This window comes from Natator depressus, chromosome 8 (genome assembly GCF_965152275.1).
Source record: "Natator depressus isolate rNatDep1 chromosome 8, rNatDep2.hap1, whole genome shotgun sequence".
In the NCBI taxonomy this organism is placed as follows: domain Eukaryota; kingdom Metazoa; phylum Chordata; order Testudines; family Cheloniidae; genus Natator; species Natator depressus.
Genome location: NC_134241.1, coordinates 30,416,187 through 30,431,039, shown reverse-complemented (window position 1 = coordinate 30,431,039; position 14,853 = coordinate 30,416,187). Strand labels below are relative to the sequence as shown.

General features: G+C 39.9%; 1 protein-coding gene across 1 annotated transcript in view; it reads right to left on the bottom strand.

The window, feature by feature from the left end:
- The window catches only part of DOCK2 (dedicator of cytokinesis 2), a 449,812-nt gene that overhangs the window by 410,528 nt on the left and 24,431 nt on the right, over nt 1-14,853 (bottom strand). Inside the window, exons 9-12 of the mRNA XM_074960680.1 lie at nt 6,131-6,203; nt 5,941-6,044; nt 2,547-2,730; nt 2,402-2,443 (exon numbers count right to left, since the gene is read on the bottom strand). Coding sequence (XP_074816781.1) covers nt 2,402-2,443; nt 2,547-2,730; nt 5,941-6,044; nt 6,131-6,203 — 403 coding nt within the window. The remainder of the gene's footprint in view (nt 1-2,401; nt 2,444-2,546; nt 2,731-5,940; nt 6,045-6,130; nt 6,204-14,853) is intronic.

Here is a 14,853-nt window from a genome sequence, read left to right as displayed (position 1 = left end):
AGCATAACAGGTCAGGCCAGGAACCCATCTGTATTCATCATCATCTTCAACAGTGGCTGACACTAGATGCTTTGGAGGAAGGGGCAGAAACTCTTTAGTGGACAATTATGGAGTTTCTTGCCCACCAGGAAGTACCTTATTAACCCTAATTAGAGGCTGGTTTATGCACTTAAGATTATCTTTCTTTCAAAACTTTAAGGATCAGGGAAGGTTTTCATTAGTGTCATTTTAGAGAGGGCGGAAAGAAAAAAGTTTTTAAAAAAAGCTTAGCTGAAAGCAAATGTTTGTTATTTCTTGGATAAAAACTACATGTATTTTCAACAGTTACTGTAAGATTCAAGAATTCTGTGTTGTGTTGAAGATGCAGTCCGGAATCTGTTAAATGGGCTTTCATTGTCATTTATCAAGTGCTTTACTAAAGTCCATATAAATTAGATCTACCACATTTCTCTTGACTATAGAATCAGTTATCAAAGAAAGATGTCAGGTTAGTCTGACACAGCCTACCTTTGGTAAAACCATGTTGCATTATCTCCTATTTATGTCTGTCTAATTATTCTTTCCTTCACAATTTGTTCTAAAGCCTTGCATATATTGATCAGACTAATGAGTCTGCAGTTGCCTGGATCACACAGCCAGAGATAATATTTATGGGACCCAGGTATGAGGTGTGCTAGCCCTCATCACCTGTTTTGCATAGTAAGTCAGTTTTCTAGTTTCCTGAAGAGTAAACTACAGATGCAAAGTAAAGGTCCGATGCCAGGGGGGGGAAATGGTTGCTTTAGCTATTTTCCCAATGATTTGAACACATACAAAGTGCAGCGGGAAGAGACATGGCACCACAAACTAGCAACAATAACGTGTTTACATTGGCTAAGGCATGTGGAAGCAGTAAGATGTTGAATTAAGGATCTCTAAGTGTTAGATTAATACTATGTCTGGAATATTCATGGGACTCTGAGCAATATTCCCTTAATCAAGGTGGGTGTCCCAGAAGACAACTATGTGAAGCTTCAAGTACACAGAAAATAAGCTATACTTGTTGGATACAGGACAGTATTACTGCCTCTGCTAGTGAGATATAGCTAGACAGATGTAGATACACATATGGGGAATACAATTTGACAAGGAGAAAGACCAAGATTAAGCCATCTTTCTACCTTCTGGAAAAACACTAATGAAAATTGGAGGCACGCGCCTTTAGGAATGGGAAGTTGCAGAAGTTATTTCCCTTGAGGATTTGTATCTGCCAGTTTTAGCTACTTCTGCAACCTTGCAAATAGTCTTTACATAGAGCAATAAACAACAGATATTTAAAGTAAATGCACATCACTTGCATTTGTTAACTTAGAGGGACTCAGATTTATCCAATAGCTCTTTCAGTATTACAACCTCTAATCTACTCTCATCTAGGCTAAACATTTGTTGTGTTGTCACTTAGATTTTCTTCTGCACATGCATTTCAAATTTGCAAAGGGATATATGGTCAAATAAATTTTATATGTATGGCTGAAAGAAGTCAAATACCGTGGGCTATATGGTCATATCTGCTAGTGAGTCAAATGAAATTAACCTAACATCAAAAATTTATTGTACTCTTGCACACTTGTTTAAACATGGCCCAGCAAGCAACAATGTGTGATGTCAGCATAGGAATTTCTGACATTAAACTGTCTAATATGAGGACACTTCCTCATAATACCAATGAAATCCTAAAATTACCATCCTATAGTGGCTACATGATTTTCTCCATCCATATTGTATATAATATCTATTTAAAAATTATTCTTACTGTCCCACTAGATTAATCCTTATAAGTGTGCAAACTGTATTTTGCTTTCACCAAGATTGGTACTAAGATATATTGAAAATTGTTTCCTCTGAGCATCTTGTACCATTAATGGCAAAACTTTGTCACTGTAATGATTTTATGTGATCAGAGAAAATTATCTCTGATCTAAGGGAAGAGTGATGTGTAGCTGCGCTCTGCAGCATCACCTCTTCCTAAATCACTGGAATGGTGTATTCTTCCCATTGTGTGGAGGAAGACTAGGTTCTGGAATAACAATGGCATACCTACTCTACTAAATGGAAAAAAATAATAGAGGTCATGAAAAAATAACCAGCCATATCACGATCCAATCCCCTCTATCAGACAATTGTTGAATGCCATGAACAACAGCCTGATAGAAGCCTAAATGTTCTATCCTCTGTCAAAAGAGAAGCAGAAGGCTCACAAAATCATCTGTAAAGGGGAGAGGAACCCAGCAGTCTGCTATTTACAGAGCGCCAACAACAACAGAACAGCAGTTGTGTAACTGAATGTAACATTGGAAAGGAGGTACCTTCACAACTTCCTCACCATCCACAATCTTCAATTTTTCTAAATTTTCCTGTAGCAGTTCTGGTTTCATGCGCCACTTCAAAAGACCCAGTAAACCCACTGAAATAAATGGCAAAGAAGATAGCTTTTTAATGTCTGTGTGAGTTTTAAGAATGTGTAATAGCCTTTTTCAAAAGCTTACACAAGAATATGAACTGCATACCATTTTGAGTTAGCTTTGTTGAACAAACCAGAGTTGAAATAGAAAAGGCATCCCGTGTGCTTACTGAGAGTCCTCCTACACTGCTAGCACTTCGGCTTAAGGTCAATCCTTTATTCTCCACATGTTGACGAGAGGAAGGTAGAGTCAAATAAGCACTGGCATCCTCCATTTTCTTACTATCACCCTGAAAAGATATTAGTTATGTATTATTTGTATTGCAGGAATGCATAGGAATCACAGTCCTGGACAAGCATTGGGCACTGCACAAACATAACAAAAAGAGGGTCCCTGCCCCCAAAATAGTTTACAAAGTAAGCATAGGTAAGAGAAAACAGGTGACTGCACACAGATGGAGGAGCACGAGTAAATACAAACAATGCAGGTCAGCAAGAAAGCTGCAGTCGCGACACACCAGCAACCTCACCACTGTCAAGATTTTTTTTCTAGGCACCACAGGAAAAGTTTAAGGAGGGGTGACTTTGAGGGTGCTCAAAGGGTGCTCCTTCCCATATGCAAAGGGCAGCCCAGAAGAAATTGGAAAGGTGATTGTTTGAAAACGTAATAAGTGGACAATGCTGGCTGATATCAATGGCAGAATGCAGGCTGGAGTTGACCTCTCAATAGCACATGACAGACAAGTAAAGTGGGGATAGGACATGAAGGGCCTTGAAAGTGACAAAGTAGTTTGTGTTTGATGAAATGGAGAAGAGGACAGTGAAGGGATGCAAAGAGGATGATGTGATCAAAGCAAGAATCCTGGAAATTTTTCTTTGAAGCACCATTTTGAATGGCTACAAGGGCAGGGCGGAGGGGGTCGAGACTGCATAATTCAAGGTCACAGAAGATGATGTTGCAGTAATTGAGATCTAACAGTAGGGTGACCTGGACTGTCTGGATGGAGGGGAAGGTGATATCTTAGAGATGTTATTCAGGAATAATCGGCAAGTTGTAAAATGGGAGATTATTTCTTCTGATTTGAAGACATTCCATAGAGAGTCAATCAAAACAGAATTGTGGTGTTTGGTCTTCTAAGAGAGGCTGTGAATAGTGATGAGCCAAAGAAAATGACATCATAATTTTGTATCAGGCAAAGTTAATCTGTATTCTGTAAAATTATTTTAGAGGTCCTCTCAATAATTTTATGCACTTGGATATTGATTAGGGAGGACAGATACTACAACAGACTGCATTCAGTTTGTCATAAAATCCAACTTGATTACATTGGAACTATTCAGAAATGAGAAATTAGGGAAAACTCTACTCAGTTGACAATTAAGACTAGAACTGAAAACAGTCTCCCCAACACAAGCTTCTAGCAAAAGAAGCCTATTAAAATGAAAAAAAAAAACAAAAACCAAACAACCACTTTAGTCAGATTATGAAATGGTAGGTACTATGGAAGGAAAATAGAATATACCTAACTACAGCTCTTAGAATAGCTACTTGCACCATATAGTACATCCGTCAGTTCACAGTTTGTACCCAGTATTGTTGCAACTATTCAAATATCATGACTGTTCAGGTTTGAAGCTGAATTTTCAGACCATATCAGAAGGTGCAACTGCCAGCCTGCAGACCAAGTGTAGCAGATGTGGAGAGGAGTGCGCTGACCTGAAATTTACTCGGCACAGGATTTCTAGATTCAGGAGACTTATTCTTTGATATTTACCATAGCTCCAAAAGGTTTGGCCTGTGAAAGAAGGGCTTTGTGCCAACAGACCTATGGTGTCAGTTTTTATGGTTTAAATAGTTCTTGAGATAATTCATGCTAATGCATCCCTAAGAGAGGTCAGAGATGCTTCCCAGACTGACAAGATGTAAAAAGGGGCTTGGTGCCTAACTCAGTTCAGGTTCTCGCTCAAAAGCATTAAAAAAAATGGTTTCCATCCCATGAGGAGATGTCTATTTTCTAGCTGCAGCCAAGCAAAGCACAGGAAAACCATGAAAATTATCAAGAGATATATTGAGAGCAGAAAGGTCACTTTTGAAGTTGAAGATGTACTAGAACATTGGCAAGTGTTGCCTGCTTCCTCAATTTTATCAGTCTCACAATTAGGATTTTTTTTAAAAAAAGATACATGAGAGTCACAGCTTTCATTTTGAATAGAAAGTTTCTAACTTTCAGAGAAAAGCTTGAAAACATGATTCAAGTGCACACCAAAGGACTGAACATCAGAAGACAAAAAAAAAAAAGGGGAAAAAAGCCACCACCCCTAAAAACTTTAAAAGGTATTTAAAACCTCTTGAGTTTAAAAGCCCTTCCATTTCTGGGATCCTGACTCATGTTTTTAAATGCTTAGCACTGGTGTTTCTGTATTTGAATTCTAGAAGTAGCATTTCTCTGTCAGAAATGATCTATTTTCTACCACAAATATAATGTGCCAACTCAGTTTAGCATTTCTAATATATATGCTCTCACTTAATCAGAAGTTATGGGCTTGATGCAGGAATCACTTGCTGAAATTTTATGGGTTGCATTATACAATCAGTCAAGACTGGATGATCATAATGGTCCCTTCTGGCCTCAATATTTATCAGTTTTAACACCAACAAGAGGTGGGCAGATATCTAAAAAAAACACATTAATCTCCACTGGAATTTATAAACAATTTGCTTTAGTTGTGTGCAGGCCTCTGTTATAGCTTTCCATGAATATTACAGAAAAACTAGTTTACTTGACAGAACACATTTGGAAACAACTAATTAAGTACAGGATTGATTATATTTTCAGGAAATTCATTTCCAATTCCCAGTCTTCAGTATCTGCCTGAGAAACCCAAGTTTAATATCATGCATCCAACCGGGGACAGGGCGGGGGGAAAAGTCAACCATGTTATTTGTGGCCAATCAGAACAAACCAGCACTGTTCAAATGTCTGGTATCCAAATCCCTGCAACTGACTGTTCATATACAATCCACATCTTAGTATTCATTATAATTATAAAGCAACCAACCCCTCACAAATACTAGAAAGTCACAAGCTGTTCACAGATTATTCACAAGGCAGGAGAGATCATGGTAAAATTAACTGAATCATATTCCAAGCTCTAATGATGGTTTCAGTCCAGGTCTTGAGTTTTGTCCCAAGCTTCTAGAAGTAGGGACAAAGTAAACTTTAAGCAGGGCAACAAAGGTTAAAATGTGGGAACAGCAACTGTCCTGTGTCATTCTACAATGATTCCTACCTATAGCGGATGTTTGGGGTCGTCTTGACCAACTCTAGAAAAAGATGAATCCAGTCTTGTCCATTCAGAGGAAGGACCACATAATTTAAGTCTTTAGTAGGATAATGAGAGGAAGACCATAGAAAATTGGGAATATCATAGAAGACTGAATAGTAAAAAAGTCAGTGAAAAAAATAATTGCTTCTATGCAACAACCTCCATTACTATACCTTTAAGACTACCAACTCATGGGAGCCATCTTGCAGAGTTGTACCATCCTCTTTCATGAGCTTTACATAGGCCATTGCAAAATTCTTTTCTCCCTTGTCTTTAGCTACAAAGTACAAAATCATGTGTTATTTTTTTTTAAAAGGACTGGCAACCTTGATTGCAAACAAAAAATAAAAATTCTGTACTTACACTCTTGAGATGACCTATGTCTGAACATGAAACGCAGATGTATTCTTTGCATGTCTTCAATGGGGACTGCCACCTTTTATAAATCAGAAGTTATAGCACATAATGAAACTTGTCATATTTGAAATGAATATCCACCATTCCTTTAATTGCTGGGTTTAGCCACTCATGCAATCTGGGCAATTTACAAATTCTGGTTGACATTGTGAAGTTGTTCTTACTGAAAAGTGCTGCATCAAGGATTGCCTCTGTATATCAATTATTGCTGACAAGCTTGTAAGCACATCTCTTCAGATGAGGGACAATGGAGAAGAGTTACCTTTAATGACTGTACTCTGATTGCTCAGTATATATGCTAAGGAGGAGGGTGTCTAGAGCTGGGAGAAGCCACTTCCTCCAGCCTGCGTGTAAGTAGGTTTGGGTTTGAAGAGCGGAAAATTACTAGCAGCAGGACAAAGGAGCCAGGTGTTGATGATGGGACGTATCAACTTGAGGGAGTTGGAAACATATGCTCTGGACTGGTGAGGAAACGAAGGCAGAGAAATGTATAGAGACTTATTTTTGTCTAGACCTGTGTATTTCTTGTGATTAAGAGCAATAGTGGTTTAGAATCCTCTGAAAGTCAGTCTGTGCATTATGTGTTACACACATGCCCTTCAAGAGTTAACCTGCGGACACAGAGCAACCAGATGGCAGAAGTTCTCGAAGAGAGAGTGTTTAAGCTTTAGGAGAGTGAGCAGTTGGCACTGGTAACAGGGGGTAGGCAGCTGGATCATAAAATTTCAGCTTTCAGAAGAGTGTGCTAAATGGAGGATCATCGCCCTGTGAGTATGTTGAGGGATCCCAACCAGAGGCAGTGCCTGGATTCTGTTCAACTCTGGAGGCTTAAAACACATGGGGTCCAGTGGGCTCCTCACAGCTAGAGTTGCCAGGTGTCCTGTTTTCAACCGGAACACTCAGTCAAAAAAGGACCCTGGCGGCTCCAGTCAGCACTGCCGACCAGGCCATTAAAAGTCTGGTCAGCAGTGCTGTGGGTCTAAAGCAGGCTAGTTCCTACCTGTCCTGGCAGCGTGCTGCATCCCGGAAGCAGCCAGGAGGTCCAGCTCCTAGGCAGAGGGGCCACAGGGCTCTGCATGCTGTCCCCAACTCGAGCACCAGCTCCACACTCCCGGTGGGCGAGAGCAGCGCTCAGAGCACCTTGGCCCCCCTGCTTAGGAGCTGGACCTGCTGGTCCCTTCCGGAGCACAGCGTGCTGCCAGGACACCTTAACCCTGCTGTGCCACTGACTGGGAGCCGCCAGAGGTAAGCTGCACCCCAACCCAACCCCCCCCGTGAAACTCAGAGACCCCTCCCACACCCTGAACCCCTCATCCCCAGCCCCACCCCAGAGCCCACATCCCCTTCCGCACCCCAACTCCCTGCCCCACGCTGGACCCCCACACACATACCCTGAACCCCTCATTTTGGCACCATGCCTCCCACACCACAACCCCCTGCCCCAACCCAGTGAAAGTGAGTAAGGGTGGGGGGGAGAGAGCCTCCGAGGGAGTGGGAATGTAGTGAGTGGGGGTGGGGGCCTTTGGGGGAAGGGGTGGGGCTAGGGTGTTCGGTTTTGTGCTATCAGGAAGTTGGCAACCCTACTCACAGCCATCTGGTGAGTGGGCAAGAGGGGGCACCTGACGAAACTTGAGACAGACACAACCACGTGCAAAAAATCAGTGCTACTCTTTCCCACCTGTATGCTGGCCCTATAAAGCCTTGCATACACAAAACACATTTGCCTAGGCCTGGCCTCGGGAAGCAGAAGAGATCCTAGTCCTGAAATCATCTGCTTGGAATTCCTAATGAATTCCACAGTCATTAGGCACCACAGTCAAGCAGAATAGAGGAGGGTGTAAGAAAGGACTGCAGCAGGAGGAAGCAGACTGAGCTCTGGGTGCCTGGGTTCCTATTATACAGTCCAGAATGAAAATGTTCATCAGGACCAATTCCAATTTGCATGTGAGTATGGATAAAGCCATCAGTTATAGGGCGGACAAAATTTCATGTACTAGAAAACAAAAACAAAAAAGTGAAATTGTACTGTTAATTATATGGATTTATAAAATAGCTCTCAAACCCCTTTAACATCAATCATAAAGGCCTATGGAGGTAATTATACCTCGTCAGTAATGGATGAGCTGGAGTAGAGAAATATTAAATGACTTTCCCAAAGCTGCAGAGCAAGTCAGTATCAGAGCCATGAAGAGAACAAGGGAGTCATGACCAGATCATCAGATCACATTCCCACCCACTCTATCACACCTCTCATTCTGATTGCTAAAAAAGTCACAGACACAAGGAAAAGAATACGTTATCCAATATTAGCAGCACTCCATTAGTATAAAACATTCTCATGATCTGACGGGTCACAAATCAGATTTTTAAATTATGTAATTCTGATGTCCATCTTGTGGTTATTCCTATGTTCAGTCTAGTAGTAGCTGTGTTGGTCCCAGGATATTAGCAGGACAAGGTGGGTGACGTAACATCTTTCATTGGACCAACTTCTGTGGATGAAAGACAGACAGGCAATTTTATCTCACCCACAGAAGTTGATCCAGTAAAAGGTATTACTTTACTCACCTTGTCTCTCTTTATTGCTTAGACAGTGGTGGCTCCTGAAGTCACATGAGACTATCTTGACAGTCACTAGCTACAACACAGCATTTTACACTACCTTAATCTGACTTGAAACCCCAATTTTCAAATAATTGAAAGCACAACTATTTCTAATGGCTTTCAATACAAAATCTATTCAAGTTACTGCCAAAATTTAAAATGGAAACAAGATGTCAAAATGCCTTTGTCAGTGCTTTCAAAACTACAAACATGTTTTACAGCTGCAGATGACCTACCTTCCTCTATCCACTGTCACTACATACATTGGTGCAGTCGCAGACTTCTTATACAGATTACTAACATAATTCAGCCCATCTTCCATAGCACTTTTCCAAAAAAGCATCGACTGTAGACTTGTCAAGTAACCTTGAGCCATGTTTTGTAATTATTGCCTTCAGAACCTTCCAGACTATTACAATTAAACACTGATTACATAGGTGTCTATTAGTTCTTCTCTAACAATCTAAAATTTACAGAGGTTATTTACCATACTCGTTTAATCACTCAAGCTTCTCACTTTCTCTATTTTACACCAATACAGCTAATGGTGTACTGCATTTTCAATATGGCATATTCAGGACATAAGGTAAACTAAGATGATCTCATGGGTTTTGCTGCTACAACAACAAGAAATCCTAACACAGCTTTCTGGACTGAAACTTTAAGCATCACTTATCATGTATCCCAAACTGACAGCTGATGTAAGACATACATGCAACTATATTTCAAGACCTCAAGGTATTTATTACAAAAAATGTGAGTTGCACTGTAATAGGTTGTTGTTGTTTTGGTTTGTTTGTATGTTTTTTAGGAGAAAAGATAGGACCTGACAACTGAAGGTGAAAATATAAATGAAAAATGTTTGTGTCATACCTTTAATGTTTCCATCCAGCGTGGCTGTTTGACCTGATAGTAGAGAACTGATCTGTATTCACTTACAGGTTTGTCCCCTGCTCCCAAACAAATTGCATTCTTACACAAAAAGAGAAAAAAAAATACAAACTTAGTTATTTTGTGTAAATAATTCATGGGATGTGGGTAAAAGGCAAAACTCTCCTACTTAAGAACACTCCAACAAGGTACATATTTTCAGCATAACAGATTTACAAAATTCATCCAAAGAACTAGAAGTAAAAGCTGTTTAACTATAATAAATACTATCATTCTAGAAATCAGAGCCATGAGGAGAAGCAGGAAGTCATGACCAGATCATCAGATCACATTTCCCATCCTGTCTCTCACACCTCACATTCTGATTGCTAAAGAAGTCAAAACACTACAAGGAAATGAATACAATTATCTAATATTAGCAGCACTCCATCAATATAAAACATTCTGAAAATTTCGGACCCTAACGGTAACCAGTCTTGTCACTTGTTTGTAACACTGATGTATTAATCGGACTTTTTTTAAAAAAATTCCATACAAAATAAGTTCCCTGATGGGCTTGCATTAATCAGGCTGTATTTTACTTGAATTATTTCTAAATCTTCAGACATCCACAATGCATTTTGTGGGGTTTTTAGCTCTAAATACATGCTAGTGGCAATCTTTCTACAAATCTTTAGAGGGTGCAACACTGACAACAGTATTCAGAGGCTAACTTGATTATTGGCATGAGTATGGGTTCACTATACTCAATCAATGCAATTCACCTTGTTTATTCCAGAGGTGAATTTGGCCCATTGTATAGGACCAAGAACACCATCAACCTAATTTAAATGGAAAAGCATCTTCCAATTTAAATGCAACACAAAAGAATTGTTTACAGCTAGAGGCTAGTGTGCTACATTTAAAGACACACATAAAAAGGAGTACAGGATATTCTGTTCATTGCACAAATAAAAAAAAAAGTTGTACTATTTGTACTGTGATAGCACCTAGAGACCTCAGTCAGACCAGCAACCCACTGTGATAGAAACACATAAGGAAGTCTCTGGCTCAAGGAGATTATAATCTACTTCAAGTATAGAAACGTCAACCATCCTACGTGTAAAATATGATCAAATGTCTTCTATTCCCACCAAGAGGTATTTTAATGCTTTCCAGCGTATTTCTTCTTTGTTTTGTTTTTTGTACTGCAACCAAGTTGAACAATAAAAGTAGTCTTCAGCCTAGTGCATGCAGTTCTATCACCCCTTACGTGGCTCCCATTGAAATCCATGCAAGTTTTGTACATGCAAAGACTGCAAGAGAAGACTATATATTGACAAACTGGAGTACAAACGGTGTGTAGTACCACTACATAGTCGTGTTGTGCCTCAGGAGGGCATTTATTTTAAAAGTTTCACAGGAGAAAGTAGGCCAGGGTCAGACATCCTGTCAGGGTTCCCTCCCCACTCTGAACTCTGGGGTATAGATGTGGGGACCCACATGAAAGATCCCCTAAGCTTATTTCTACCATCTTAGGTTAAAAAACTTTCCCAAGGCACAAATCCTTTCTTGTCCTTGGACAGTATTCACTGCCACCACCAAGTGAGTTAGACAAAGATTCAAGAAAAAGAACCACTTGGAGTTTCTGTTCCCCAAAATATTTCTCCCAATCCCTTCACCCCCTTTCCTGGGGAGGCTTAAGAATAATATCCTCACCAGTTGGTACAGGTGAGCACAGCGAAATCCCTGGGTTTTTAGGACACTAAAACCAATCAGATTCTTAAAAAAAAACAAAAACAAAAAAACCCAGAACTTTATTATAAAGAAAAAGAAGTAAAAGACCACCTCTGTAAAATCAGGATGGAAGGTAATTTTTACAGGGTAATCAGATTCAAAACACAGAGGATTCCCCTGTAGGCAAAACTTTAAGGTTACAAAAAACAGGGATAAACCTCCTTCTAAGCATAGGGAAAATTCACAAGCTAAAACAAAAGATACTCTAACGCATTTCCTTGCTATTACTTACTGTTCCTGTAATTTTAGATGTATCATTCAGTAGGAGCTGGATTACTTGCTTGGTCTCTCTGTCTCCCGAGAGAACACACACAGAGCACAAAAACAAAGCCTCCCCCTCCCCAGATTTGAAAGTATCTTCTTTCCACATTGGTCCTTCTGGTCAGGTACTAACTAGGTTAATTGAACTGATTAACCCCTTACAGGTAAGGGGATTCTGTACCTCTGGCCAAGAGGGATTTTATATTACTGCATACATAAAGGTTGTTGCCCTTCCCTTTACATTTATGACACATCCACATAAACACAATCCCTTGAACAACCCTGAATCACAAAAAACTTCCAACAGCGGGAAATGCCAGAATAGAGAAGGCTTGGGCAACCTCAGGAGATTTTAATTCCTTTAGCATGCAGCCAGTGCCCAGCAAATAACTTGCTCCATAAAGGCTCTAAGATGTCGGTGTTTGTGTATGGGAAAGGGAAGTTGATAAGTTGTGGTTGCTTTTTTCAGTTTTCTGGGAGGTTTAGCTGGACATCTATGCAGCTAGAGAAAAACTTCCCAGGAGGACCAAGCAAAGCAAAGATACCAAAGCCCTCTCTTTTCTGGGGTTTCAAATTTCACAGGGCTCTTTTCCAAGAAAGCAAGCAACAAAATCCTAGAGAAATGCCTGGGAACACTTCCTTTAGGCAGCTTATTTTATTTAATCTCTAAATGGCCAGAAAACTACAAATACAACTAGGGAGGATTTCTGTTTCTAGAACTCGCTTCCTTGGCTTTTAGAAAGTAACACTCCTCTCTTTCCGAAAAGTACTCCATCCCCTTTTAAGGTTCTGAACCTAAAGTAGGCTCAACTGGACACGATTACTTCAGTTCAGGAAGGCACTCCCAATTTAGATTCCAAAATCTCTCCTATGAATTAACTCAGAATTCCCAGGCCATTGTCTTGCTCAGTGAGACTTCCCTCTAGGGGCAGTACTAGGAGCAGGGGGCATGCTGGCAATAAGGCCCTCTCCTGGGGACTCCCTTCTACCCCCAGTACATCTCATTTCAGGGCGTATTTTTACATTTGTCATGTTTCATTTCTACACTCAAAGTTATGCCCCAAAGTGCATTGTGGTCTGGATAGGCCCTACCCACACCAGTAGCATCCCCTCCCCACTCCAAAGGGGAGCGCTCATTCGGTCCAAAAATAGAGCCACTTCCCTTGGCATCTGCTTTATTAACAAAAAGGTGTTCCCAAATATACCTATATAAAACCCCAGGATTAAGCCTCAGCAGGCTTTACTGCCTCTACAGTAACTTTGCCCCAATTTAAGTCTTCTACACTTGGTTGGCTGTAGTTTGGGCTCCTTCTCTCAGGATCTGTCGGCTCCAAACTTTAGCACTGTCTGCCTGAGGGTGTCATTATGCCACTTGCACCAGCAAGTCTGCTTTACCCCTTTCCAACAGGTTCAGCTCCAGCTAATTGGGTTTTCAAGCAGTATCTGCCACCCTAGTACACAGCAACCACAGGAAGGCAGTCACTGTTCTCCTTGAATTCATACCCCATTTATGATTTAGAGAGGAGAAGAAAATGTGACACCCCAAAAAAGATCCAATTCTATGTCCAATTTTTGCCACCTGCTATACATCAAGCTCTTGCTGCCTTGTTTTTTTTTCCTGGTTGTTCATTTTATTAATTACTCTACTGTGTTTTGTTGTTTTGATGCTATTTTTAATATATCAATATTTAACCCTATTTTAACATTTTCTTCCCAGTTTCTCTATTTCTCTTCAAGTCTCTATTTCTATTTTTAGTCTCACCTTCCTTTCCCACCCCATGTCTAACAATTGCTTATTCTTGTTCTACTTATTTAACATTATAAAACCTCCCCTTTCAACATTTTAATTCACATTCTCCAATTTTTCTAAACCTTACCTTTTCCAAAATTTCTCATTGATTTTGTCCCTCATTTCCTCCCCTCCAAAACACTCACACTCTATGCTATTTCTACAGACTGGCACAAGCTAAAGAGTTCAGACCCCAATCTGTCTTTTTTTTTAAAATCACCCCAAGTTTGATCAGCGCTCATCTCCACTCATTTTATCACAAGGGTTTGTAAATTCTAGGCTAAGGCCATTTAATGGCCTGAAAAGACTCTCACAGTACAGCCAGGGATCCCACACACAGGGTAGCTAGTTCTCTGTGCTGAGGGGAAAAATAGGCCAAGCTCTCACTTCTGCCTCTATTTCTACTTGGGATGGGTTTCATCACCCATCAAAAATGTAGCATCCCTCACTCATGCACATTCTGCATCTCTCACTCATCGAGCATCCCTCACACATGCACACTAGATACACACTAAATTACACATGCACAGTACTTGTTCTCGACTGTAGGTGCAACTGAAGCTAAGTTTGTACATTGTATTGGCTGCCAGACATTTATAAATATCAGATAGCAGTGAACCCTCTATCTTAACCACTTCCTACCTTATGAAGTCATTCTTTTAAACATGAGACAAGAAGGTAGTAGTATTGATACATCAAGAGGAGTAATGAGGCTTTATTTCTGGGTTCTACTGAGGAAATATAGTCATCTAAATTTGTAGAAATACATATCCCCAAAGGGTGTTTTATAATGCACCATTCTCACGAGTTGTTTAAATTTATTCTGTGACATTTACTTATAGAAAGTGGCCTTCTCTCGTTTGCAGAAATAAATTGAGTGCCAGTTTTTCAATTTAAAACACATTAGTGTTCTGTATTGTGTACTATTTCTAATTCAGCTTTGCTTTTGTTATATCTAGATAAAGCAGAAGTCCAGTTATCTTCCCAATATTTATTATGTGCTCTCAAGATTATCTTAAATGAACAGATGAGCATTTTTGTGTAATGAAAGAGGTTTAAAAGAAGTTCAGTCTAAAAAAGTGCTTGAACTGAATTGACTTAAGCTGTAAATATAGACAGTGATGTGCTTTGTTTCTTATTCAGTTAGGGAGAAGGTGCATGAATAGAGTAAGATAGAAAATGTAAGTTATGAAGTTATTTTATTTCTGGACATTTAAATATGGTCATTTTATTAAGTACTGAATTAAGAGGTGCCTAAACTTGGGATAAGCACTGTTAAAGAAAATTAAGTGAAGACATAAAATAGCGCCAGGTTTCCAAAAGGACTTTTACTGAGCTTCCACTTGAA